The sequence below is a fragment of the Tinamus guttatus genome, unplaced genomic scaffold, assembly GCF_059628265.1.
Source record: "Tinamus guttatus ecotype Peru unplaced genomic scaffold, ASM5962826v1 Tinamus_guttatus_pri_ptg000397l, whole genome shotgun sequence".
NCBI lineage: Eukaryota > Metazoa > Chordata > Aves > Tinamiformes > Tinamidae > Tinamus > Tinamus guttatus.
Genome location: NW_028288931.1, coordinates 2,105,809 through 2,133,112, shown reverse-complemented (window position 1 = coordinate 2,133,112; position 27,304 = coordinate 2,105,809). Strand labels below are relative to the sequence as shown.

Sequence of the window (27,304 nt, the reverse complement as noted above, 5' to 3'; positions counted from 1 at the left end):
GCTCCCTGCGCAGCCGGTGCACGACGGGATCCAGCAGCCGCTGGAAGCACCTGCAGGGCTCAGAGCCACCGGCCCTGCCAGGGGCTCAAAAGGCAGGGCCAGTTTGGGGGATTCTGGGCACGCTTTTTTGAACTGCAGTGAAACGAGGCCGCAAGGGAGCTGCGAGCGCAGCCTCGTGGAGCGAACGCTCTGAATCAGAAATTCTGCTGAAGAGCGAGTCAGCGAAATGAAGGCAAGCGGCCGGGCAGAGCACCGGGAGAGATCTCCCAAGGCTGATAAATCTCTGGATTTATCTGAGCTTCATCTCGGAGGCCCTTCTCATGATGATAACAACGCTGAGGTAACCTGCAACGCACCAACCTGACGCACTTCGGAACTTCAATCCCTCTGTCTGGTAGGAGCAGAGCTCATCTCAGTTACTGCTCACAGCAAACACCGCTGGGGAAAGCACAGGGCGAAGCGCAAGAGGAGGCAGGAGAGAAGTCCTCAGGTCTCAGGGGTTAAAAGATGAGAGAGAGAGTCAAGGCCCCGGCCTTGGGGATCTTTTAGCTAATGGGAAGCAGCTGCAGACGACTTTGAGCACAGGGGACAGGCGGGTGAAGCCCCCGGCAGGCGAGAGGCAGCAGCTGTGAGGAACTCGGGATGCGAGAGGGACACAGGAAGGAAGAGGGAAGGTGACCGTGACCCGGCAGAGGATCAGCCCTGGTTTAGGAGCAATCCCGGTGCGCGGCCGCGTGAGCCGGGAGGCCCTCGGGCAGCATCTGCCCTGGTTCGTGCAGGCAGGGGCGGCAGCGGGTGCAGCCCGTGGCCCTGCCAGGGTACGGAGCCGGCCCTCGGCTGACACTGCCTCTCCCCAACATAAAGGCTGAGCTGGGCTCCCAATAGCAGAAGGAAAACAGGATTTTTTTTCCTTGACTTGTTTAAAAGGCCCCCAAGCCGAGGAAGGTAAATCCAGAAGAGCCGCGAGCCCCTGCTGTGCTGCTGGGGTCGCCTCCCTGCCAGCCTGAGCCCGTCCCCGCCGCAGCTCCACGCCGGGCGAACGCCCTTCGCGTTCCGTCTTTGAACCTTTATTGCTACGGAATATCCAAAACGACAAATCCAACAACACAGTTACAAAAGGAGTTCACGGAGAAATGTGAAGCAGCCTGTGTTTGAAATGCTCTGTGTCACCGTACTGAGTCAAATATAAAACAATGCATATTTAAACATATATAAAATACAAAAGGAACAATACATCAGAAATGTATAAACAAGGGTTAGGGAGGCCTTCATGGTATTTACAGTGAGCGATATGGCAGGGTGGGGGGCACAGGAGCAGGCAGTGTCCGTTCAACAGCGAGTTTTCAATGGATCTGTGAAAATCTCTGTGGAGAGAGAGGTGCTCGGAGCTGGGCTCAGCCCCCCTGGAAATGGTGTGAGGGTTCTGCATGACTGACGGCGTGGGAGGAAGCCAAGGCCGACGGCTGGAGCGTCATGGCCAAGGCAAACGGCGAGCAGAGAGTCCCCCGGCAGCCGGGGTAGCCCAGCTGCGATCCCAGCAGGGAAACAGGAGGTCAGGCCATTGCCAGAGGGGAATAAAATAAAATAGAATAAAAAATAATAATAATAAACTCAACAGAGAGAAGTTCATGTTCACATCGCTAGATCTTCCCAGCAGTCTCCGGCCCGGCACCGCGTGGCCGGGGTCTTCCCGGGGGCAGTGGATTCAAGTAGAGGCTACGAGCTGAGGCTGAGCTCGGTTGGATCAAACTTGCCGGCTTCGAGAGAAGTCCCAGTAAGTGCTGCCTGTGGCTCCTTATAGCTCCTTGAGGATGACCTGGACCTTGTCCTCGGCTTCCACCATGTCTAGGAGAAAGGCCATGTGGTTGCTGTAGTGCTGGATGATGTTGTTGTCCATGTTCACCAGGATCCTGCGGGAGAAGGAAGAGGCTGGGTCAGACCTGGTGCAGCTCAGGCTCGCGGAGCAGCTCGGGCCGGGCCTCCTCATTTCAGGGAAGTGACGGGGCTGTTTCCCACCCCCCCACCGTGCTTCCATAAATCACAGGTGGAATCTATAACTGTTTGAGGAAACAAAGAGAACAAATTGTCTTTGCAGAAAGCTCATCCCCTGCAGCTTCCTGCTGGGGTCACTAACGGGGCGATCGCATTAACTGGACGACGCTGCAGAAGCCAAGAGCGAGAACAAGAGGAGGACAAGGAGGTTCCTCCGGCCCGGAGAGGGGCCCATTGTCCCTCTGGGGACGCGCTCCGATCCCCCCAGGAACCTGCCTTTTCCCCAGATCCTCCGGCTGCTCCGACCAGGGCCCTGGGGAGGCAGCGAGGCCGGCGCGGGCGGGCGGCTCCGGGACAACCCTCCTATCTCCAACCATCCGGGCGCAGGAAGCCGGGGGAGTCGGTGCCTCTTGCGACCGCGCGATTTCTCAACCACAGAGAGGGTTGATGAGGAATCCAAGCCCTGTGTTGTTTTTTCCCAACCAAACCTCACCAAGACATGAAATTACTTATTACTGCTCTTGAGTCACCCTGAGACTAAGTTCACCGGGATGAGGACACGGCACTAACAAAGCCCATGGGGATGGTCAGTCCTCACCTGCCCTCAAACCAGGCAGTGCCACTCGGCTTCACTGGTTTACAGCAGATGAAGATCTAGCCCTCAAGCTGTAATTATCAGGACAGGATTGTGAAGGTGGAGCAATAGGATAGAATTATTTAAAGGAAAATGAAATCTGGGAGAGCAGGAAACAGTATTGCAGCTAGATCTGCAATCTAGCAGATTGGATAAAAGTTTGCATCTTCAGCAGTAACCCACAGCATCAAGTCTAGCTTTTGTTGTAATCTAGTTGTCAAAATATTTGATCCAATTTCCAGGTATTGCCTGGATGAGATGTCTCTTTGCCTCCATTTCGGAGAAGTGATGTAGAGGACACCTGCCTGCTCTGCCTCCCGGTCGTTATCCAACATTCACCGCTTATCAGATCAAGTAATGAGCAAAACCCGAGCAAAACAAAGCCGAGGTGGCCCCTGCCCTGAAGCGCTGCCACTTCCTGGTCCACCTGCAGGTTCATCCATGCTCGGGTCTGGCCTGCTGGGCACGGTGGCTCGGAAAGCTCCAGCCCAAGTGAGAGATGCTGGGGAGCAGCCATGACCAGGGACGGTCTGGGGACGTGTGACGGCCACCTCGATGCTCCAGCACAGCCAACACGGCCGAGGCTGCAGCAGTGAACGTGGAAATGAAACCACCTGCTCTCCCCTTCCCGCCCTGCAGCTGCCTCCAGGCCACCTTCTAGCCCCACTCCCACTGAAACACCAGCCTAACTTCCATGGGGGTTAAGTTAGGGCAACACCAAATAAACTGGAAGATCCCATCGGAGGAGCTTTAGGATTTCTCACAGCGTTGTCAGCTCCGCTTCAGACCCTCAGCTTCCCAGGACGTCCGTCGCGGCCTCCTGTGCCTCGTTACAGCGGGGACGGGTGACGCAGGACCTGCCACCAGCCTGGCCGCTCCGCCTGCCTCTCACCATGCGCAAAGCCTGGAGCAGGGCCAGGAACAAGTTCATGTCCCAGGCAGCACCGGTGCTTGCAGAGCTCGGTGGCATCTTGCTCTGCAAGGAGGACTCTGGATTTAGCCTCACGAAAATGAGCTTGGGACTTTGAGGCTTTCCCTTTGCATCGGCCTTGCTGAGAGAGACGGGGTCGACTCCCCTGCAGCCTGCAAAGCATTTCTGTGAGCACCGAGTGGCTCCACATCAAGGTCGCTGAAGGCTCCGTGGCTGCTCCTTGGTTTGTGCGAACCAGCACGTTCCCTCGCAGCCACGGGGTGATCCTCAGGGATCATCCACTGCCCGGCACCACCGGGAGATCAGATGTTTTACTGGGAGCTTCCCCAGCGCCCGCCGTGCACCGTGCCCACCTCAGCAGCACCTCACGGGCTGCTCAGGTTATTTTCGTGTATTCTGTGTGTCCAGTGAGTGTTTCACCACACAGGCCAAGGACCACAGCTTTCCAGACCAGGAATACCAGAGCACTTGGGCAGAGGGAAAGCGCTCTTGATGTGAACATCTCCCCTCCCAAAGCCAGTGAGAAGAGGCCAGCAGATGGGATGGCAAAGCTGGAAACCGAGACTCCCCCTTCAGATCCCACCTTGTCCATAACGGGGCTGCCCATCTGGCCAGGGAGGTCTCATCCTGGGCCACGCAAAGCCCAGGAACACCCAGGCAATGGGTTTCAGGGAGCAAACAGTGATATCTTATTGTCATCGGGGAGGTAAGTTCTCTATAACCGCCGGCTTTCAGACGGAGACACAAGGGATCATGCATTAAACTACCCAAACAATTCCTCCTTCATCCTGCTTCCTCGCCTTGGGAGACTACACTCCGAATAAATATAATACAAACAAGCATTATCCCAAATCTTTAAAGCCCAGAGAGATCAGAGTTTTATTGCTGCAAATGGGAGAGACCTCACATGGTTTTACTTTTTATTATCTTGTTAAAATGCTATTTCAGCCCATGGCAGGGTACCAAAGAGAATGGGGTTTTAAAAGCACAGCATAAAAGCAGATGAAAGATTAGCTTACCCTCTTTTGCATTTTTTGTAGACTTTATAAATGCTTTCTTCAGGCAGCCCATATTTTTCTGATATCTGCAAGAGAAAACATGGTAGTTTTTTGCACTTGTAAAATAAAATTCCTACCAAAAAAAAAAAAAGAAAATCTCAAAGACAACATTGAACCAAGGGTATTCAGATAACATTCAGCAAAGGGTATAAGGATTCTCCCTCCTTTTTTTCTAAAGAGAAAAAGGCCAAAGCAACGGCCTGAACAGGCTAATTCGAACATGTCTGGGTCTTGCAGGCAGCCAGGGTAGGCTTCAACTTGGCCTTGTTCCTCCTTCTGACTGCCAGAGCAGAAAACCTTGAGGAATTATCTTTATTTTGCTTCTCACATTTCCCAGCTTATTTGGGTCTTGACACTTTGAGCTGTTGGATACAGAGGGTGTTTAAGCTTTTCATTCAACGTTGCATCGAAAGGGGAGACAAAATCCTACGGGAAGTGCCTGAATCTGCTCTGTTTCTATCTGACCACAGCTGCTTTGGGGGCTTTAAGTGATGCACAAAGGCCTCCTGCAGCAGCCTCCTGGGCTAGCAGAGTCACGGGCTGAGGAAGCCTGGATGGCAGCAGAGTTTTGCATTTTCTTCACAGCATTTTCGATAGAGGTTTTTGTGTCTCTGTAGTGAGGGATGACAGAGGAAAAAGGTGGCAAAGAATCCTCAGGACTGACATTTTTCAAGCTCCGTTTTTAAAAGTTTGTAAAGGCCACAAAAGGCCACTCCAGATCTTGGAGGTTTATTGCTTGTTTCCTTCCCAGTAATCCCCAAAGACAGGTGGGTTATCAGGGATGCTGCTGATAATCATCACAGAAATATGTCTGTGTGCTCCTCCACCACAACAGCAGGGAATTCCAGAGGAAAAAAAAATAAAATACTTACAGCAGTTCTGAGGCCTTGGAGGTCTGGTGTCTTCAGCATGAGAGCATCAAATACCTCCTCTGACTCCCTCCGCACGTACAGCAGGACTGAAAGCAAGAAAGCACAGCTCTGATTCAGGGCTCTCTGTTTCAGAATGGTTTGGTTTGTCTAAGTCAAGATCCAAGATTTCTTGGCACCCCTTTCAGGAAGAGTTCCAGCCCCGGGGGTTACCTCTTTGGGGATCTTCTTCCTTGGTTTGTTTTGGAGGTATCGGGTCAAAGTCATCAGAGAATGAGGCACCGTTCCTCTTTAGGGGCAACCTGAGCAAAGGCAATAGGATACTCCCGTGAGGACAGAACATTAGTAGCAAACAAAATAGTTCCAGCAATTGAACAGTGAATTATTCCAACAAATGTCCAGCAATTATTTATAGGTTCTGTGATTATGAGCAGTTATCTACCAGAGCTGCAGCTCGGCCTGTCAGCTTCCTGCCTTCCTGTATCTCCCCACTGCATTTCCACTTTATTCTATTTTCTTTTATAGATCTACCTGCCCCTGCTTACTTGAGCCTTTCAGTAACTATCCTGTGATCCCCCTTTTTTTCCATTTAAACTTTGTTTCCATATGAACAGCTGGGCAGACTCATGGTGGAGCAGCTCGCTGGTAAGAAACATGTCTGGGCTTTTGAACCCCCGAGTCCATTCTACATTTAACACCTATTTTGACCATGAAGGCATCAAACAGCTGTAACATGCCCAAAGAGAACAAACAGCTGAGAGAAGAGAAACACAAACTGCCGCATCCTTACCTGTTTGCCGTGTTGGGAACAGCAGGAGGGAGCACCTTGGAAAGAAAGGAAACATTGCACATTATCACTGTGTGACAGTGAAGCTGGTGGGGGGCAACGCGGGTTTCTCCTATTCTTGCAAATTTGGTCAATTAGTCATTTTTTGTGATTCCCCTCCTCCCAGTCTATTATTTTTCCTAGACAACATAATTAAACCCAAACCTCTACACAAGTTTCTTGGATTAAATGAAAACTAATATAGAGAATCTAATCTAGACTCTCCAGCTCCATCTAGCAGAGTCCTGGACACGCATCTAGCTAGACCCCAAAACAGGTCAAATCACATAACCTGCTTGTGATAAGAACAAACAGTTTCTCAGAGAGTTCTCTGGGTGCAAACTCAATTATTTTATTCCCTGTTTTTGCTGCTCCATTCAGCAGACACTGCAATAGGATGCCACAGTCTTGTCATGGATATTTTTTTAACCCTTTTTAACAGGCTGCAGTGGAGTTTTCTTGGAAACACTGATGAGCTCTGAAGGCGTCTAGATTTCCTCAGGCTCAAGGGAAGTGAGGGACGGTCCCCACACGGGGGACTGCTACAGCTGCATTTTTCTGTAGTTCACTTTCTGTCAATGCTTTTCTACCACTTCAGTCCATTGTGGAAGCTGCAGATGACACTTGCAAACCACAGAAATATCTGTCAGGAAGGAATCTTTAAAAGGTATCTTGCCCATGACTTGCAAGATCATCTAGGTTCCTCTTGACAGCTATGTCTTCGAATTTGCAAGATTTTCACAAGAGATCTGTGATTTGGTTTTGTATTTTTTGCACAACAGAAGCCATGTCTGGGGGGTCGATCAGTTTGGAAACGATGGAGACATCAGGTAGATGAGGGCACTGGCTGGTTGTTTTGGGGAGGGACTTACCGTGCCACATCTCTGCAGGTTTGAAAAATGGACATTGGGGATAAAGAGGACGGGCTGGGTTTCAAGGTCAGTTTCTGGCCTCAGGAACGTGATTTCATTTCCTCTGAAGCCGGACAGTAAACAGCCTTTCAGACCTACAGATGGAAAATCCGGTTCATCACAGTTCAGGTGGCACCTGTCACTTCACACTGCTCTGACCCAGAGCTTTAAGAGGTGACTGTACACGGAGAGGGGAAAGGGGCCTGTCCAAAACTTCCCAGCAGAAATACTAGAAAAAAGACAGGACCCAGCAGAGCCTGAGAATTAAGGCTTGCCAAATGCTCTCCACTAAGGAAGGCTCTGCCAAGGCTCCAGCATTGAGGAAGGTTTGTTAATACTAATTAAGTGCTCGGAGAGTCTCAGCAGGAGACCAGGCAAGGACCTGCTGGACACACCAATTTCACCAGGAATAGCAACGCTCGGGGCCTGACCTCGTGGCAGTGAGGGACGGGTAAGGGACACACTCTGGAGCAGCAACAGCCGCTAGCACTGACCGTTGTTATTGGAGTCCAGGCATTTTCCTTTCCTTCTGAACTGCTTCCGTTCATCATCCCGCATTTTCCTCTCTGCTCCCTGGGGGAAAGATGAGAAAAGCTTAGGACACTCATAGTTCTACTGCAGCACTAGCAAGAGAACATTTATTGACCTTCCTAATTATTGGCACATGAAGGGTAAAGGCAGCCTTTATTAAAGGAAACTTCATTTTAGAGGCCTCCTACAAGCCATCCAGCAAAAGGAGATAAATTTGAACCGATGTTTATATAGTAAAAACCAAACCAAAACAAAAACCCCATGCTTTCTAAAATTCAAAAGTGCAGATGAAAACAGCCAGAAGAAATTTCCCACAGGAAGATATCTGAGTCTGGGGAAGGACCTCTAAGGAGGTTCTCATCTCCACTATTATTTAAAAACTTGTCAGAATTAGAGAATTTATTACAAGGCACAATCCTAAGCAAGTCAGATAAGGGGAAAACATCCTAAGGACTCTGTGCTATAAAGGGCTCAGCAATGCAAGGACATCCCAGCTGTCCCATCCCATTTGAGGGGTCTGAACGGCCTCTGTTGCTCAGGCCTGTCCTCTGGGTGCTCCAGTCCTTCCTCCTGGAGTTGGTGGCCACCAGTTTAAAATTCCTCTTGGGCAGCCTGGTGGGAGAGACGTTCTACCTTATCGCAGAATATCTTGATCTGGCAGACGGCGCGATGCACCAGCTGGCTGGTTCCGTTGCCGCAGTCGTACGTGTCGATCTGGAGGTTCAGCGGGACCCCTTTCACTCCCTTCTGGGAGGAGAAGTCAGTGCTCAAGCAATTCACCCCAATAAATACCTGCAGTAAGAGCAGAGATGGATACAGCTTTGGGGGGCTGTGAACACGAGCCTCGAACAGCAGCGAAAGCAGGGAGCTGGATCAAAGCAGCTCCGGAGATGTCCTCCCGACCTTCCCTAACCATGCTTCCCTCCTCACCCACTGCAGGACAAACAGTTTGCACGGACAGCTCCTTCCTATGCAGCCTGTTATGTCTCTGAGAACCTCGTGCTCGCTACAAACTCAGGGGCTACCCGCTCCCATCAGCTTCGGACAAGATGCAAAGTCACCCTGGAGCTGTTCCTGCTGATGCTTCTCATCTTCCATTTGAACAAGAGACTCTCACAGCAATAGCCTGGAGCAACGGAGGAGGGCCAGGCTAGGCCTCAGGAATTACAGATCATTGCTGTTAGTTAAATAAGGATTCATCCTGTGCTCCTTTATCACCAGAATGGAGTTATCTCTAGTGGGAACTTCTGAAAAAGAGCTGAGCACAGACAGGATTTGCATTGTATCTCCAAAGTCACTTGTGTGACCATGAAATTTCCATTGGACTCTCTGAGGACAGATTCACACCTGGCAAGTCTCACACAACTCCCTCAGCAGGGCTTCAGCTCAGGATTTCAGCCCTGAAATCTAGTGTCAGATCTAGTCAGTGCCTAAATATAGAAAAGAAACCACTTAACTGTGGTGTGAAGTTTAATTACAAGAAGAGAAGTAGCAGGTGCTACAGACGAGCCAAATACCTGACCCCTCCTGTCGCGGCTCCCAGCCCTGGCAGCTCTCTCAGGTCTCACCTTTACCAGCCCCAGGCCAGTGCACGCACAGGGTTTCGCTAAGAGTTAAATCCAGTTTGGCTGAGGTGCCCCCGAGGGCTTGCCACATACCTGACATATTTCCATTTCTGACAACTTTGCCTTAAAGACATTTGTTAACCTCTTGGGTTGTAAAAGACCAAGGTCGCCTTTGGGCTAAAAGAAGGGCTTATTGAGATCCCAAAGCAAACCAAAGTTTTCCCAAGCTGCCAGTTTCAGAGACACTGGATTTTTTGCCTTTTTTTTTTCCCTCTTGATTCCTTCATCTTATATGCTCCTTTCAATCCACAGTGGATAACAAAGTGCCAACAAGAGACTGAAGAGATGCAGAAGAAACAGCAGAACTCTTCCATCTCTATGCAGGAAAGATGTTGATACAGGTTTTTGTAGACTTTAAGGTCAAAAGGGATCTTGTGACCCGTCTGGCTCCCTTCCACATCACACACGCTTCAAAAGGGTGGTCAGTCATTTCTGCATCAAAATGCTGCCTTTTAAGGGAGAGTCTTTGTTCCCTGAGCTCTGGTTTATTTAAATAGGCTTCACCTACATGTCTGTGGAGCCCTGATCTAGGCTGGCTGCTGCAAAAGGCTTTCTTTGGAGTTATCCATCAGCACTAGAAAAACATATCTGAGCCACGCTCAGGTGTAGTCAGAATAGTTATTAGCTAATGGCAAAGCTTAAGCACACAGAGGAGCACGGTGTCCTTCCCCGCTGTCGTGGCAGACAAACACTCCGTGAGGCCACGGGAATGGCCCTGTTTGGATTTCTGCTCTCGCTGCCTTTCAGCTGAGAAAGGGGGAGTGTGTCTGAGCCACTGGAAACAAGGCAGCGATTTTGCTGCAGGAGGAAGAGCTTTCCATTTCCCTGCTGCAAGCAGGTCCTACCTTTGCTTCCTCGTGGACGTTCCACACGAAGGACAGCGCGTTGTAGGCCAACTCCTCAATGTTCTGCACCGTGTTGAAGTTTTCTTTACAATCAGCTGAAAAGCAAGGAAGAGGCAGTTTATATTTTGGCTGCAAAAGTGATTACATTACCTAGGCTTTGCACTCCCCCAGAGCCTGATGGTCACCGACTCTTAAAGCTAATGCAATGAAATAGAGGTCATCATCAATGCCATGGGATAAATCTTTGTGTGTGCACGTAGGGGATAGGCCAGGAATGCCTCAAGGATCTTGGCTGGTGACTGATGTTTGAGTAGTTGTTGTAGGCAAAGTCAGTACTTTAGATTGCTTCTAAATTCAAACACGAGCTCTGCTCTGCACAGGGAGGTGCAGGGCGAGGGGCTCAGCCAGACACAAAATCTTTGTCTGGCCTGTTTTAACATACTGACGTACCTTGAGTTCCTACAGCGTGTCCCTAGACAGGTAATCACCACTTAAAACCCTCGAAAGCTCCTCAGACAGAAAGGATCTGAAGGGAGCAGATCAGCCTGCTCCTCCCTGCTTTCCCCCAGGCCAGATTCTGGAGCAGCAACTGTTCCCATGTGCTGGAAACGCAGTGAACTGGTGCTAAAAGCTGGCAACCCCACCCAGCCATTGGGATCAGAGGGCCCCGCTCCATACCGACGTCGATGACTCTCTGCTTGGCCGTGGGCTGGCGGGAATGCCAGTGCTTCCAGAACTTGAGCTGCTCCGTGGGGATCTTCTCGTTGTCAAACACGATCATCACAACACTCTGTAACACAGCCAGGATAGCCCGTGTCAGTACGTGCAGCAGATCGGTGCTGGGGGCTCTCGGCGCCCCTTGCCCCCAAGCCTGGTGTCACTGTCCACGTTTTACTGCACGTGTTAATGCCTGCTGCAACTCTGCTGACATCTCCTGCACTGGTGGGGATATCAGCAGAATTTCAGCAGCTGTTAGGCTGGCACAGCCTAAAAGCTCTTCCAGCCATTCCAAGGTCTCCCAGACATGCAAAGGTTCAGGAATCCTGCAACTCTGGACAGGACTAAAGTCTAGCCCCTAACATACCTCAGGATTGGAGGACTAGGGTTCCTTGCTGGGAACTCAAGCTCAGCTGATCTTGGGGCCTGGCTACCTATCCCAGGAACAGGACAGAGGCTCCTTTCTCCAGCTCCAAACTCTTCCCACCGGGACCCCCTCCCAGCCATGAGCTAGGGAGGCCCTTTGTGCACCCCTGACCCAACTAGGAGGTTTCAAACGGCCAGACTGGGCGAAGGCTTTTGCTTTGCAGCAGGGGATTAGCCTGCTGGGAGCGAATCCATCCCGGCCATTGCTTTAAGCCATCATGAGCCACAAAGCCCTCGCTCTGTTCCCAGGCCAGCACAATTGCTCCGTGTCTGACTGTAGCGTGTGTCAGCAAAACTGTCAGCTCGTCTCTTACCTTCACTTTATTTGAAGACAAGTGTAAACATTTGCTGTCTCCGGCTGTCCGCAGCGTGATGGGGTAGAACTGTCCCTTGTTGAGGTAGGCCATGGGAGAGTCCCCAGATTTGATGTGAATTGCTTTGGGAGACCCCAGGGTGTATTCAAAGTCACTTGCATGGAACAAAGAGAGAAGGGTGAGTGAGGACAAGCCAGAGTCAGAGAAGTCTCCATCCCTGCAGGTCACAGATACTGCACACGCAGGAATCTCTCTGCTCCCCATCACACAGCACCCTGCTGTTGTGACCAAGCTGCCTGCAGTGCAGAACACACTGATCCTCCCAGCACCCTGTGGAACAGCAGTTCTCTGCTATCCTCATTTTACCCTATTTGTGTTTATGGCTTGCAAATCCCCATACATTTTTCTAACCGGTTTTCTTCTGTAGAGGGCTACAGAACCTTTGCACAACACACAGCCTGAACCATAACAAATAAAAATGGGTACCGGTGATGAGACTTTTAAAACTAGCTATCTCCAAATTCCATAAATGGCTGATCCAGGGGGACTGAGTCCTAGTCTAGAAACAAGAGGAGCTGCAGGACACCTGCCTGTTCAGTTAGGCAGCTACAAGCAGATTTAGAAGCCCAGCTTTTCAAACTCTCTGTCTGGTGGGCAGCAGCTTTAGTCTTCATTAAGATTAAAGATTACAGAAAAATAAGATTGTAGAGATGAGATGTAGCCTTAAACAGAAGAAGGCCTAACTGCTGCAACTGAATCCCAGGGCTGATTTTCAGGACGCTCTGCACTTGGGCAGTCCCTGGGCCCTGCACTCCAACCACAGGGATGCAGCTCAAGCTCCTCTCTTGTGCGAGGATCCCGGGCAAGCCGTCACCTGTACACAAGCCTGTACACAGCCCCTGAACATCACGGCCTTCCCGTTTAGTCACCAACCCATCTCTTTGTCCTGTCCTGTGATGCCAGCCCTGAAGCGATGCTTGGCCAGGGGAGGCAGCGGCCTCCTCTGCGTGAGTAAACAGCAAACAGAACGTCTCTGGCCAAGGAACGTTGAGCTGCGCTGTGAAAATGCCCACGTCTCCCAGCTGACTCACGCAATCAGGTGACTCGGGAGGCAAACAGAAGGTGGGAGGTGTTTCAGGAATGACAAGCAGTGGCACCTTCGTGCATTAATGCTGACTGAACAACAGGGCTAAACCCAAGGTAAGAACCTCCTTAGATCGCGAGGAGGTTGCTCTTCACCCAGTTCTATTGTCACCTTCCTTTTCTCTGGCTGGAAACCCAGGGACCATGGACTGGCAGTTACCTCTTAACACCGTCAGCAGTGTAACTCTCAGGGCAAGGTGGCTCTGGCGGGGGCTTGAGGATGTCACTGAAGAGCAGCGACTGCAGGAAAGGGAGACAGAACAGTCAAAAGCAGGATCTTACACTGCTTTGCCCATCCACCTTTTTCCTGGCGATTCACAACACTGGCTCTGCTAAAACAAGGAGCCTCAGTTCAAAGCCTGATCCCACCTCCAAAATCAATGTAAAAACACCAAAACAAACAAACAAAGCCCACACTAATTCAGTTGAATTGCTTCAAGCTTCTAAGGCAAAAGCAAAGCTTCCACTGAGCAGCATGAGCAAGCCCCGCGCTAGAGAGGGCTCCACGCGCCGTCCCCTCGGCCGCGCGGCCGCCCCGCAGCCCCGAGCAGCCCTGACCTCCTGGGGATCCTCCTTGAAAGTGCTGTCCGGCTGCCACCTCTGCTGCGGTGGCGCCACGGGGATGGGCTCGAAGAGGGAGTTGAGGGAGCCGCTGTCGTACACGTCCCCTGGGGGCACCATGTAGTTGTCCGGGGCAGCGTCCAGCTTGCTGGTGCCCGGGGGCAGCAAGGCTGCCTTGTGCGACGCGGCGAGGCCTTCGAGGCTCAGGCCGTTCTTCTTCTGCGGCTCGCAATAATCTTGGCTCACGGAGACGTTTTCAGACAGGAGCTTCATGAGATGGGCCGAGCCGTCGAAGGACGCGAGCTCCGGCTCGTACTCCACGCCGTGGCAGTGCCTGCTGGAGAAACGGGCCCGTCTCAGAGCAGGGCAGAGCACGGACAACAACAGGCCTCAGGGTGCAGATCCAGGCACTCACCCCAGCGCCGTGGCAGGAGCCCGGCACGTAGGGGATGCTCACATGGGAGCAGAGAACACGGCTTAGACCTAGTCTGGGGCTGCAAACCCCGGGACTAAGTGCAGCTTTTCTTTGCTTAGGTTATTAAACACTCGGAGCAGCAGGAAAAGATTACAGGATCATGAGTAAGCTGAGCAGTTTTCTCCCCTCTCGCCAGGGCATTCTGGTATTTCTCGAAGTAATGTGTGTTTTATTGGCAAAGGCAGCAAACTAAGTTCTTGGAGAAGTTCCTATCATGCTATGATATCTCAGTTATCATACTCATGATGAAAAAATGAGCTACCATTCAAGAGGCTTATTCTGTCCAGCAGCTAAAAACAGGCAATCAGAAAAGGTTGCCAAAGTGCAGAGCATCCAGGAAGGGGAACTGAATTCGTAGTGGTAAATGAGCCATTAATTTCATAGTTAATTTTCTGAAAACCTCAAAGGACAAATAAGAGTCACTGGAAGAGAATCTCGAGAGACTGGAAGCAACTGGAACTCAGCAGCCTGGTGAATGGTAGAGGACTTGGTCATTCCCTTCTCACTGCCAATCCTTAATCCCTTTTTTTCTCTCCCAGTGTCAAAAGTGGAAAATAAAGGGAAATCATTCAGCTTCTGTAAATCAGTGCAGCTCTTCCGAACACAGCTCGAGAGATCCTCCGTTGTGCAAATGGGTATAGCTCAATTTATACCTGCTTGGGATCTGGCCTAAAGAATTTTAATATATGTCTGAGGGTTAATAACCACTACTGTTGTTGGTAATAACACTGTGCTTTGATGTCTATTTTATGCAAGCAAAGAGACCCATCGCGCATGCAAGCAGCTGCAGGAGAATTAGACAGCTACAGAGAGCAAAAAATGAAGCTAACCTCTTTCCTAGCTCATTGCGTCCCATCATTCCAGATGGAAGAATCCTCTTTTCCTTTGGGACCTGGAACAAGGCAGGAAAAAAAAGGGTTTGTTTATTGTCATATTTTAGGCACAGAAAACAGAGGCAAAATTAGCCTCGTCTGTGTGGCAAGAGAAGCCTCACAGATAAAATACAGGGTGAATAATAAAATACAGGGTGAATAATAAACACCAGCTGAGGACATGGGAGACCTGGGCCGTCTTCCTGGCTCTGCCACAGATTCCCGGGGTGGCCTCTGGCAGTCACACCAGCTCTTTCTGGGAAGGATTTTCCAAAGTGCCCAGATATATGGGGAACACCAGTCCTAATGGCTTCCCTCACTGCTAAATGGAAACTCCTCTGACCACAGCACTGGAAAAATAGAGCTGCTCTGGTCTACAAGCACCTTGTCTCTAAAAACACTCCAGTCTGGGGTACAAAAAGCCAGCCCGAGACTCTTGGCTTCAGTTTTCCAGCCCGTGCTGTTTCCCTCTGTGGGATGTGGCTCTCTCGTGCCCGGAGGGGTTATGAGGAGCAGCTCCTGGACAGTGACGTGAAGGGCTCGGCGGTGGCTCAGCAGCACACGACGTCCCTGCACCTTCTCCTCTAGGACAAGGTGCCCAGCCCCAACGGGAACCTACCATGTAGTAGTCGTAGAGCAGGCTGAGGGCGGCCACACTGTCATCATCTCCGTTCACCCTCATCATAGCCTTGGTGGCTGCCGTCAGCGGGTTCTCCAGGTAGGTTTTCCAGGCTTCATCTTCACTGGTGTAAGAGAATTTCTGGAAGTTCATTGTATCATTCTTCATCAGACGCACAGATCTAAAGCTGAGCCAAAGAGAAAACAGAGCATGAAGGAAACTAATTTTGCACAGTAGCTTCCATGCCATCCCGATGGACACGCACAGGGCTTCCCCAAGGCACGAATGGAATGGAGAAGGGCTGCTTCCAAGTCTCTCTGGAGTCCATGATTTCTCATCCCTAATTCTTCTGCCTTCAGCTACCTACAGAATTAGACCAGAGCCTCCCTGGATGGGGCTGTTCAGAGTCTCTGCTCCTCTCCTGCAGCCTGAAGGATGCAAAGCCCCAGAGCATCATCTGGAAAAGCTCCTTCCTCAGCAAGTGCCCGCTGCCAGGGCCCACACTGGGTGGCAAGGCTGCTCAGGGCCTCCAATACAAAAAGAGAATAAAAACTTTGCAAATGTATTATTTGAATTTTGAGCTAAAGACCAGAGCAGCCCACAAATATAAATGTTTACTCAGTATTTTTGAGAACTTGACCCAGCCAGGTGAAACCAAACCCTGCCATTTTCCCTTGCTGTAGTCAAAGCTTTTAAATTTTAATTCTGTTTTTTTTTTATTTCCCCCCAAACATTTCTACATGATTTCATTCAGAAGGAAGTAGACAGGCAGCTCGCAACACCCTCCCTTCCACCACAAAAGTACCCGACAGCGGTGAGGCTCACGGGCCCACGCGTGCCAAGAAGCAGCACACCAAAATAACGCCCTGCCTGGCACTTTCTCTGGGCCTTTCCACCTTATGTTAATAAACTATCAGACACCCAATTACCCCAACGTTGCTCTTCGTTTCCTCCTGCAAATCACGCTAGCAGCAGCACAGAAGCAGCCCCGCTCGCTCCCTGCGTGCTCCCTGCTCAGGTTCACCCTGCTCCGAGGACAGCCTGAGTCAGCGGCCGCACTCCCGGCACGTCCATCGGCCGCAGGAACACGGTGTCACCACAGCAGATGAATGTCACGCCATTCATCATTAAAAAAAAAAAAAAAAAAAAGCCTTGTGGACAAAAATGGGTTGCTCTGTGGACAAAAATGAGTTGCTTTTTGGACGAATTTTTTTTTTTTTTTCCTCACAAAATGGAAAGCTCCTGGAAGGGCAGATCAGCGTTCATGAGTGGAAAAGGTTTAAAAAAATATATGTGAAAGAAGATTTTCCTAAATACCCACAACTACCAGAATCAGAATGTTTTCTCTATTTATGGAAACAAATGGTATAGGAATTGCCTTGGAATTTCAGGAACAACTGCTATAGGGGAGAAGACGCTTCCTGGCATGAGTAACTGCTGCTGCTCCTGCTCGGGAGCCGCTCTCCATCCTTCTGCAACGAGCCCTGCCCAGACCGCTCGGTGAATCCCTCGGAGAGCAGGAATTCCTTCCCAAAGGAGCCTGGTCCCATCGAAACCCCCGTTACCACTGGGCACAACCGGGTGGACCGAGCTGCCCTGCGGGGAGGCCGTCACGGCTGGTGATGGACAGGAACAGGCTCAGGATGACCAAGGGGGCCCAGCTCCCCCAGGGAGAGCCCGGAGCCTTCCCGGAGCGGCTCCTTCCACGTTATCCGCTCCCGGATGAGCTCGCTCCGCTCCCGCCTCGCGCCGGCCCGACGCGCGAGCGCCCGTCTCGCCCCGCGCACGAAACCTCCCCAGGTGCCCGCGGAGTTTCGTTGTCTTTAGCGTTTCTCACGCAGCCCTCCCTCCCCGTCGGTGCCGTCTCCGAGGCGGGCGAGCGCCGTGACTCAGGTTTCACTGCTGTCGACTTGGCGATGGGCTGTTCGCTCCTGTCTGGACAGGAATCCTCACCCCTTCTCAATCCCATCTTCTCAAGGAAGGAGAGGCGGCAGCGCCGCTTGCTCTCGGGGTGAGACTCGGCTCCTATCGCTTGGAATCAGCGGAGATAAACACGCTGGGGTGGGATGAGCAACAAAGAGCTCAGGAGCGTAGAAGATCAGAAATTATAACACAGAGGTGCTGCTCCTGATAGGGAGGAACAACCTCTGGCAGAAAGGAGGGACAGGCAGTCCCGGCAGCTGCATTTCAGGCTACACCAGCGAGATACTCTGAGGGCAACAGTTGGCAGCCAGGATTGCTTAGAAACCACTGAGTCCTTGCGAGTCCGTGGGCCTCCTCTGGCATCTGGGAGCTGCGTCAGCCCCACGGAGCCGGTGGTGATGGATGCAGCTGAGGACTCGGACAAGGTGACGCTTGGGGGATCTGTATTTATAGGCTTACTGCTTTTGCAGAGTTCCCGAGCTCCCTTCGCCACTCCGCGCCGCTCGGAGCCCCGTCCGCAGGGCCGGGCCGCGCTGCGGGGACGATGCGAGGAGGCCAGCGGCTGCGAGAGCCCCCGGGACCCTTGGGAGCCTCTCGGCGCGCGCAGCTCCAGCGCGGCCTCCCGTCCCTTTGCCTCTACACCCGGCCTCCCTCCAACGCAGCATTAGCAACCTTGGAAAGCAGAGGGAAAGGGACATCCAAATCCCGATCCAAGCACGTACGAACTTCGCTTCCATTGCCTTTTCCACGCTCTATTCCCTGCTTGCCAAGCCCCTGCTCCACACAGGGGTGGACACAGTCCCCTTGCAGGCAGCCTTGGTGCAGATGTGAGGACCCGCGGCCGCCCTTCCCGCTCGGCGCCGGCACCGGGAGGGAGCAGCCTATTTGTTTCTAAACAGCTCCGGATCCGACGCAAGGTGATCCCAGCCCCTCTCCCCGCTGCATCCCACCCAGTCTCTGTTTCCCCTATCTACTTGCCAAGTCTACCAAAACAGCGGCCTCTTGATGATGAATAAACACTCCGGAGCAGGAGAATTTGCCCGAGGGGTCTAGGTGGGGAGATCACCTGAGCAGGAAAGAAACCCCCGTCACCCTTCGCGTTTTGGTGGGTTTCAGGGGGCGGTTTTGCCGCCTTGGAGCTTTGTGCTGTTTCTCTCTGTTCTCTTTCCCGTTAGCAATCAGGTCTCCAAGCTAAACACGAGTCACACCAGCTGCCGACGGCCACCGAGTCACATCGCAGTCAACAGCACAGAGCACCCAGAGCCACCAGCAACGGGGATTCAAAGCCAATAGACCCCCGGCTGCAGGGACCCCGGAGATGAACTGGATCATTCACCCGGGTGCTGTCGATAGCTCCGGTTTCACACATTGCGCTCCCCGATGTTCCCCAAGAGCCTCTTACCAGGAGCAGGGGATGGAATCCGCACTCAAGACAGCAGGATGAGGAAAGCGCAGCATTTACCAGGACTGCCTTATGGGACAGAGAAGGCAGCCCGTAAACCAGGCTCCCTGGCCAAGGAAGGACAGCATTCCCCAGCGTGGCCTATTCACTAAATACAAGTTTCTGAGCTGAATTCCTATTTTACCCCATTTCTGCAAGTCTCACTAATAAGCACATCCGAAGAGAAAGCAGCAGCGCAGCCATCAGCAAATCCCTGTTCCCAGGCCCACCCGCATAGCCAGAAGTCCAGGACCAGGAAGAAAAAGAAGTTACAGAAAGAATTATCTAATAAACACACAGAGGAATCACGGGAGGTCTGGCCTAGATGGCACGGGATGGGGACAGGCCCCGCTATGCCGTGCCAGCAGGGGAACGGTCCCTGCCTCGTCCATGGGCCGATTCAGTGCCGAGTGATGCCACAAGCTCATGAGCCACTTTGGGGCTTTTCCTGATAACATCTTTGATGTATCCACCCATATGACTGTGGTATTTCATGAATGATTCTACCTTCAGTGTCCTTTTTTTGCCTACTATAACATATTACAAGAAAGATTGCAATTCAGGAAACAGAGTCCTAAGTGTCAGGGTGATCTACCTTCAAAAGGGGGAACACCAAAAAACCAGGTCCCTCACAGCACCTCTGGCTGAGCATCTGCTCTTCTTTGGCACTCTGAAATCCTGCTCTAAACTTTTGCTTTCTCATTCTCATTTTCACAGGACAGATAAAGACACGTTATGTGTGCATGTATTCATGAGCACAAACCTTCATCTTCCCCAACACACAACGTACAAACTGCATTGAAGCTCGAAGTCCTGAGTGCCATGAGAAAGATCACACAGGATGAGAATAGCTTCATATCTCTGAAATTTAAGAATTTAGCTGCTTTTATTATTATTATTATTATGAATGCTTATGGGTGATTTTCCCCCACTTCCACATCCAATAAGCTAGCTATTTGTTATTTTATTTTTAATTCTCCTCTAAGCGCGTGACTCCACAGCTTTAAGAAGCAAATCACAACCCAGTTCTACCAGACCTACGATCAGAACGACTTCCCTCATCACAACCCACCGGAGGATGCTGTGATAACAGACTGAACGCTGGGACTATCTCTGGAGTTCGGCATCTCCGCGTGAACCTCAGCGCTCATTTAAGAAATCCCGAGGAGCAGAGACTCCCATTAACCTCACCTAACGCCTGCTCCGGCGGCGCTGACTCCCAGGCTTCCTACGTGCCGCCAACGGCACAACGCGACGCACCCGTTTCAGCAGGGATGAAAGACTTTCTGGCCGTGCTTATCTCTTCCCGTTGCTGCAGAGGAAACGCAGACGCCTGACAAAGCCCACACCTGGGCTGCAGCTTGCTGAAGGTGGGGGAGATGAATCCTAGGGCCAGTTGCCCAAGAGGCTACAGGAAGCGTGTGGCAGGGCAGGACGCCCCGCACGAGCCGCACGCCCCGGTGCCGGTTGCTCTGCCCTTTCGGACCATCCTCGTCCGACGCGGGGAGCTGCTGCACCAGCAGAGAGGGTCTGCTCGGCTCTATGGAGCTCTCTCCTTTCTGCTCCTACCTTGCTTTTTTGTCTGAGTATTTCCCTTCTGAACATCTCCTCCATCCTTTCGCCTCGAGTCCTCTCCCTCTTTTTTGTTTTCCTCTTTCATCCCACTCTGGAGGGACTTTTCAGCTTGGCCAACCAGGATCTTCCATACCACACTTGGCTTCAAGTGTATCCTCTGACTATCCAAAATTTCACAACATCTTCCCAATACTGTACTTGCCCAATAACCCCAATTCATCCCATTCTAGGTTTAATCCTATTAAACAACCCATGTCCTGGGAACAACCTTCCCAGCCCGGATGGCAAAGAGCAATGAAAAGAAACTAAAACTTGACATAGGCAGGTGGCTGGCACCCAGGAGCCAAGTCTCTTGGGAAGTGTCACCTGTCCTTTCCTCCTTCCTGGTCCGGAACACGTTAGGAAAAGGTCTGATGTAGGTTCAGGTGTTCAGTACCCCCCTTGCCATAACCACAGCTAGCGGCCAGCAGCGTCCAACTCCTGAAGGGGTAACAGCAAACAAGGCACCACCTTCCTCAGCTCCCGAAACCAGCGTGTTACCCACACAGGATTAACAGCCACCCCCTAAGTGAACTGCACCGATTCGTGCGCTTTAGCTGTTGACTTTGCCATCCTTGAGCACACGTTACACACGGATCCGTGGATTCCCGCCAGGAACGGGCAGCGAGGCGCTTACAGGTGCGATGGGAGCTGCTTTTGGACAGACACTTTAGGGAATCGAGGAGTCCAGCAGCCGCCGGAGCAGGGCGGGAGCGGATCCCCAGCGCTGTCCCCGTCCTGCAGACTTCACTGAGATGGCACCAGGGCCCAATCAGCTGAAAACGCGACCCACAGCATCAAAGCTGAGATACTATGTAAATGTTGATTTATCTCCGCTTTGAGTCTAGAGTTTATTCAGAGAGCTTTTATTCCTTTGTTGGGAATTGCATAGCAGTTATTTGGTTGTTGTTTCTTTAATTTACAAATCTCTCTTTCTCTTTACATAACTTAAAAAAATAAAACCCACGTCTCCCTTGAAAGTGTACCTTGTTTCAGTATGGTTAGCCCTTGTGTGCTTTACTGCCAGGATTTTATAAAAGGGCTTTAACTTTTCATTCACCAGGAGCATAACTCAAGTTTTAATAACACACCTTATGCATGACAAAAATTTGCTTCTGGCGATCATGGTTTCGACCACAAAACCACAATTGGGAGTAACTCTTGGTTAACTCTTTCAAGCCCACGCACTGCAGAGTTAGACATAAGTTCAATATAGAAGACTATGGAAATTATCAGTTAGAATATTTTATAGTAGATGAAACCACCTCGTTCTCTCATGACACACTAGTCTTTTTCCCAAGTCCTTTCTGCGAAATTAAAGGGGCAAAAGGGAAGAAAAAGGAAAACGAGGGGTTGGTTCCTCCCTTCGTTTCGGGAGGGTACGCGGCGGGTACCGCAGCTCCCGTGAGACCAGCCGTGTCTGGGCACCCTCCACCAGCTCCGCGCGTCCTCCCCGCGCCCTCCCTCTTGCCGAGGGGCTCCGAGGGGCCCAGCCGGGCGATCGGATCCTCCATCCTGCTCCCGAGGACCCTCTCCCTCTGCTGCGGCCGGAGGGGCTGCTCCGTCCCCGGTGATGAGGAACAGCTCCTGCCACAGCCCCCTTGCTCTGATGCTGCTTTTGCAGCTCTCCAGCATCCTCCTCCTCCTCCTCCTTCCCCTCTCCCGGCCGGGAAACACCAGGGCTGTCTCTCTGGTTCAGTGATGCCTTTGGTACCCCCCCACCAGGTTCCCAGCTCCCTTATCTCCCATCGCTGCTCCCTGGGGAGATTTCGGGTGCTCCAGGCCCATTGTGCTCCTAAATGGCTTCTGCTGCAGGGCTCGCAATTCCCGCCCGCCCCTCCGACCAGGCACCTTCCCGCTCCGCTCGGACACCCAACTTGCTCTCTGGAGATGAGTTTTTGCCAGCTGTGGACTAGCGACCTGAAGTGGAAGTTCCAGAGATCCCCAAAAGCGCCCTCAAGTCTTGGGGAACATCCGCTGCTCAGAAAGGCTCTGCTGGCTGCATAGAGCCTTTAACCTCTGCACAGAACCCAACAAAGCTGCAAAGGTCCCTGCTAAGATGGAGAGGAGATAGCAACCTCTGCAGCCTTATCAGCCGGAATCACAAAGGGGATGCTCCTGCATCCATCCCCTCTTTCTCATGCACAGGGGTTAACAGTCCGTTAGCAAGCAGAGAGGCAAGCAGGCATGTAATTCATCAGGTAACATAATGCCCCAGTCCATAATTAGGAATACATCAATCTAATTCTGCAATACGCTCTGTACACACACAAAACGCTCTTTAGCGTTCTGAGAGTAAACCACATGGCCTCATGCTAACTTATATAAATGCGTATATTCAAAAAAAAAACCCCAAAAAACACTATAAATTACCCAAAGAGTTCAGAAAGCAAAAATTTCAGCCCTTGATTGCTAACTGAAGCAAGCATAGGGATTCAGTGTTTATATAAAATAATAATTTGTGCTGCACCTCTTCAGGGCTCCTAATTATTAAGAGATTAGCTGTCACAACACTCTGTCAGGCCAGTACGCACGTACGTGCTCTCCTGTACGAATACACCTTCGGAAGCACCGTAGCCACACTCAGGTGCAAGTATCAACAAGCACTTCTGAATCTATTTTATTATATGCATATGTATTTAATACATAGCTCAATAGCTTTCTAAGACTGGACTCATACAATAATTCGATGTTTTTTTATACGATTGTTCAAAAATCCTCTAGCTTTTGCTACCTAAAGTCACAGCAATATAACATTTCTCTTTTGCTTTCCTTCCAGAGGCACAAGGCGTGGTGCACAGAGCCATAGTCATCAGTATCCAGAGCCCAAAATATTCTGGAGTCCCAAGATTAGAAGCACAAATGAATAAAATGCTTTGTTTTTTTAAATAATCAAAATGAATAAATTCCAATCAATTATAATTTCTTGATAAAATCATAATCTGAAAACATTTACTTCAAAAAACCTAGAAATTTAACCAAAACTGATAAATAGTTTGGAAGGTATTTTCTATAAATAAATAAATACAGGGTCACTGTAGCATATGCTAGAGTTTTGTTGGATAAAGGCAAACAAGGTTTGCTTCGAGATGGAAACTTCATGTGTCAAACTTTAGTCTGAGGAAAAATAGGATTGTGGTTTAAAAACCTCTTGACAATAATGAGGAGACTCCTGTGAGGACCAACAACAGGTCATCGAGGAGCAGAAAGTCTGAATAAAATAAAATAAAATAAAAAATAAAAAAATGTTCCCATCCCATTCTTCATTTCCACTGGTAAACAGCTGGACGCGCAGGTGAACCCAGGGAGTCCAAGTCATTCAAACCCAAAATACTTCCACAAGCTCAGCAGAAACACGTAAGCCTCCGTACGGAGAGGACTGGGTAAATAAGTTAAGAAAAAGAAACAAACCAAACTACTCACTCCAGTTCATTAGACATATTTCTCCCCGGTCCCCGCTCCGTGCAGGCGGCCCGTCCCGACGCTGCTCCCTGCTAGTCCCTGCTCAGTGCAGACATTCCCTGCGCCGCGTGTGATTTATGGCGAGCTCCGCGCACGGGTGTTTTGCTGACAGGTCGGCGGGCTGCGCGGCGCGGATTGGCTGCGGACACAGGTGCCGTGGGACAGGTACACGGAGCAGGTGCAGCCGTAACCCTCTGCGTGCCGGCGCCGCGAGGGTGGGGAGGCAGAGAAAGGCCCTCGGGGGGAAGGAGATGTGATAAAGAGAGGAGTGGATTCGGTTATTCATCTGCGGCATAATGAGTTTCAGCTTGGTGGATGTGTTTCATGTGCAGCAATGCCAAAGAGCTGTCATTTTTAAGAAGCTGGGGGTTGATTTGTCTTTTGCTCTTTCTTTATAAATAAATATACAGACATGAATGCATACATGTATAAAGAGGCATGAATTAAGGCAAAATAAAAGTGCCTCTTAAGTTTCCTCTTTTTTTTTTCCCCCCCCTTTTCTCACCTTCTCTTAGCTGCTCATTCCAGAAAGATTTTTTTTTTCCCCTCTCTAATAAAATATGACTGGGGGCTGCCAAGACACACCGCAAACAGACTGGCTCCTGGGATCTCTCCATTGCCTTGGATGAGTGAGGAGAACAGGTCTGTGGGCCGAGCCTGCAGGCACTGCTCATCCTGCCATCCCGTGCGGTGCCGACGGGAACGCTGCTCCGAGGGCGGCGGGTCCCCCAAATGGACCTCGCTGGGAAGCGGCTGCCCCAGTACCACCCGGGTGAGAGCTCTGTAGCAACTCACCTGAAAACAGTGAAAAGATTTGTGCAATAGAGCAAAACTCATCATGGATTCAAGCCCTCCTGTTAGATGGTTTCTGTCATCCGTGTTGCAATGAGAAGGCAAAGGATGGGCTCAGTGGGTGACTCATGTTGACTGGATTTGGAAGGCAAGAGAGGATTTTAGAAGACAAGTTAGTGCAAGCCTTAAAACAAAGGGAAAAAGAGAGGCTTCCACCACTCTCTCTCTCCCCATCACAGTCTCACTCACTGGAGCTGTCCCTCAGCTGCCTGCAGCAGCAGGTGAAAACAAGAGCAAACTTTTAAGTCTCCCTTTACAGAGCAGCGAGCACAGCTCTCCCAGCATGGTGACAAGGGACCTTCCCAGCCCACTCAGGCAGCACAAGGCAAGTCTCTGCAGGCGGACGCGAAGACAAAGCGCGTTCGTTAGGGTAGGACACCCGTCCCACGTGTCCGCACGGCTCCTGCTCCAACGCTGACTCGGAGCACGGCCGGCGCCGCGCACGGAGCCGCGCGAGGGTCGAGCCCTGCGGAGCCAGCAAGGGCAGCCCTCGGCTCTGCAGGGCTGTCGCCCACGTGCCAGGCAGCCAGGGAGGGTCTGCAGCAATGCAATGGGTCACTGGAGAGCAGCAGCTGCCACTGCCTCACTGGGACTTTCTCCTATTACGTCTCCAGGTTAAGGAAACCTTGCCCAGAGCTGGGGTGCTGAGGATCTGTCCTCTGCACTGGTGCAGTGACAGGCAGCAGAGGTGCCCCTAGGGCATCACCCAACCCTCCTGGGCTCCCAGCTCTGTCCCTACAGCCCAGACAGAGGTGGGAGCAGCCAGTGCTGCTCTGGGCTTACCAGGCTCTTGGTCCTGCTCGCTGCCACCAGCTCCGACCTCGCTTCAGCACGGCTGGCGTCCGTCTCAGAAAGCAGGAGGTCCCTCTGGGAAGCGAGGGAGATCTGGCAGCGAGGACAGAAACATGGATTTGGAGCGAGCAAACTCACTCCAAAAGGACAGCTGTGGTCACCTCTCTTGGCAAAACATAATACTTAAAAGTGCTTTTGGCAAAACTCTCACTGATGCAGCACCCAGTTCTTTTTTTCTGGGTGGATCTTGCTGCAGCAGAGGCCAGCGAGCCCTTGCCAGCCAGGAACAGGCCAGCTCGTCCACGCACACAGCCTTGTCCCTTATGCAATTAGCTGTGTGCTTAGCAGCGGCGCTGAGACGCTCTCCCAGCCTCCAGGAATAAAACTGCTCCTGGCCGAAACGCAACCCGTGCGGTGCCCGGGCTCACGGCGGCCTCCAGCTCCAGCTGCCCCGAGGTGACAGCGCGAGGGACTCCCTGCCGTGGGGATCCCGCCCCAGGAGGGTGACACGGGAGCAGGTGGCACTGCCAGGCGGGGAGCACCCTCGCCCTGCTCTTCCCTTCTCCTGGGCACCTCGTCTTTCTTGTGATAATGCAGGCTTTACGGCACCCAAGAGGCCTCCAGGCCTAGACAATCCCTTTGATTGCGATTTCAGTATTTTTAATTATTATTTTCCCACCTTTTTTTTTTTTCTCTCATTTATACTCCACCCTCCAAGAGTATCTGGTGAGGGGGTGGGTTAGAAGGAGACCAAGAGATACATTCCCCATGCACAAAACCCTCCTACTTCCCTTCCACTCCCCTGTTAAATATACCCTGGAACAAAAGCCCTTTATGATGCTCTAAAAATAAAGCAGGCAGCAGGCAAGATAAACTGTAAAGTTTAAAAGAGAGGGCCAAATTTTGTGCACAATTACACCCTCTCTTCGGCAACAGCGCTGCACTTGTGTTTGGTCTGTTAAATCCTCCTTAAACATCCAGGACAGCTTGTGATTAGCTGCATTTCGTTAGGGAGAGATGAGCAGCTCCATGACTGAGGACAGCATCACCCCGCGGGTCCCCGGTGCCCAGTCAGTACCTGGAGTGGTGCAGGTGGCTCTGTGGCGGTGCCATCCATGGGCTCCTAGATTTTCTTCACCTTGCACAAGGCATTTCGCACTCGCCGTTCCCAGTCTGGCTCCTTTTCCGTATAACCTGTAGGTAACTTCAAAGCAGGAGCTCTCAGCCCTTTAGGATACGCAGCTTTTCCCACTGACAGCTGTCAAACATCCTTTCCAGGTGCCCCGTTGTGCCAGGAACTGCTGCTGTGCTTGACCAAAGGTTATTAAAACACTCCGACAATTAATACCGAGCAAGAGGAAGTGCCTGGAGCAGGTTCAAGTGAGCTGTTCTCCAAAGGGAGACACAGCTGCTTCAGGTGCTTTTCCAGCACAAAGATGGGTTGTGTCATTACGTTACAGGAATCTTTCAGAACCAAAGTGAACCCTCTTACCTGAAGACCCCAGTGTCTCCTTGAGCATCTTCCTCAGGAAGGGCACAGAGCACTGAGCTGGGACGTCTCCGAGCTGCAAGTCGCCCAACCCAGGCTACGACGTTCATCTTGCAGCACTGTTGTAACCCTGGCAATGAGGAAAAGGAAAAGGAATTGGAGATTTGGCCTTCTGAAGAGACACAGCAAGAAGATCCTTTATCGACCCTTTCCCAGCAGTTGTTTTCCAGGGAGCAGCTCTATCGGGATGTGGGAAGAGGTGGCTCTGTTGTATCCTTGCACCACTAAACAATATGACCCAATACTTAAATGTCTTTTTAATAGAGCTAGGGCAGTTTGTTATTATCTGTTGTAGCCCACGGGGTTATAGGAAAATTCCTGT

The 27,304-nt window shown here is 51.3% G+C and overlaps 1 protein-coding gene across 1 annotated transcript; it reads right to left on the bottom strand.

The window, feature by feature from the left end:
- Positions 1 to 1,748: 1,748 nt before the first annotated feature.
- On the bottom strand, positions 1,749 to 24,196 carry GRHL3 (grainyhead like transcription factor 3). Its single transcript, XM_088531128.1, has 16 exons — positions 23,751 to 24,196; positions 15,350 to 15,536; positions 14,689 to 14,750; positions 13,381 to 13,720; positions 12,983 to 13,062; positions 11,680 to 11,833; positions 10,901 to 11,012; positions 10,223 to 10,317; positions 8,386 to 8,544; positions 7,716 to 7,794; positions 7,183 to 7,316; positions 6,275 to 6,309; positions 5,698 to 5,786; positions 5,488 to 5,573; positions 4,577 to 4,641; positions 1,749 to 1,910 (listed from the first exon to the last, which is right to left on the bottom strand). The coding sequence occupies exons 1-16, from the start codon at positions 23,765 to 23,767 to the stop codon at positions 1,796 to 1,798; spliced, it is 1,809 nt and encodes a 602-aa protein (XP_088387254.1). The 5' UTR covers positions 23,768 to 24,196; the 3' UTR covers positions 1,749 to 1,795.
- Positions 24,197 to 27,304: the final 3,108 nt, after the last annotated feature.

Coding starts and splice junctions, on each gene's coding strand:
- GRHL3 (XM_088531128.1), bottom strand. Junction 11,013..11,679: donor TGTCTTCAAATAAAGTGAAG/GTAAGAGACGAG, acceptor GCTGTGTTACAG/AGTGTTGTGATGATCGTGTT. Junction 10,318..10,900: donor GCAGAGAGTCATCGACGTCG/GTATGGAGCGGG, acceptor CTTGCTTTTCAG/CTGATTGTAAAGAAAACTTC.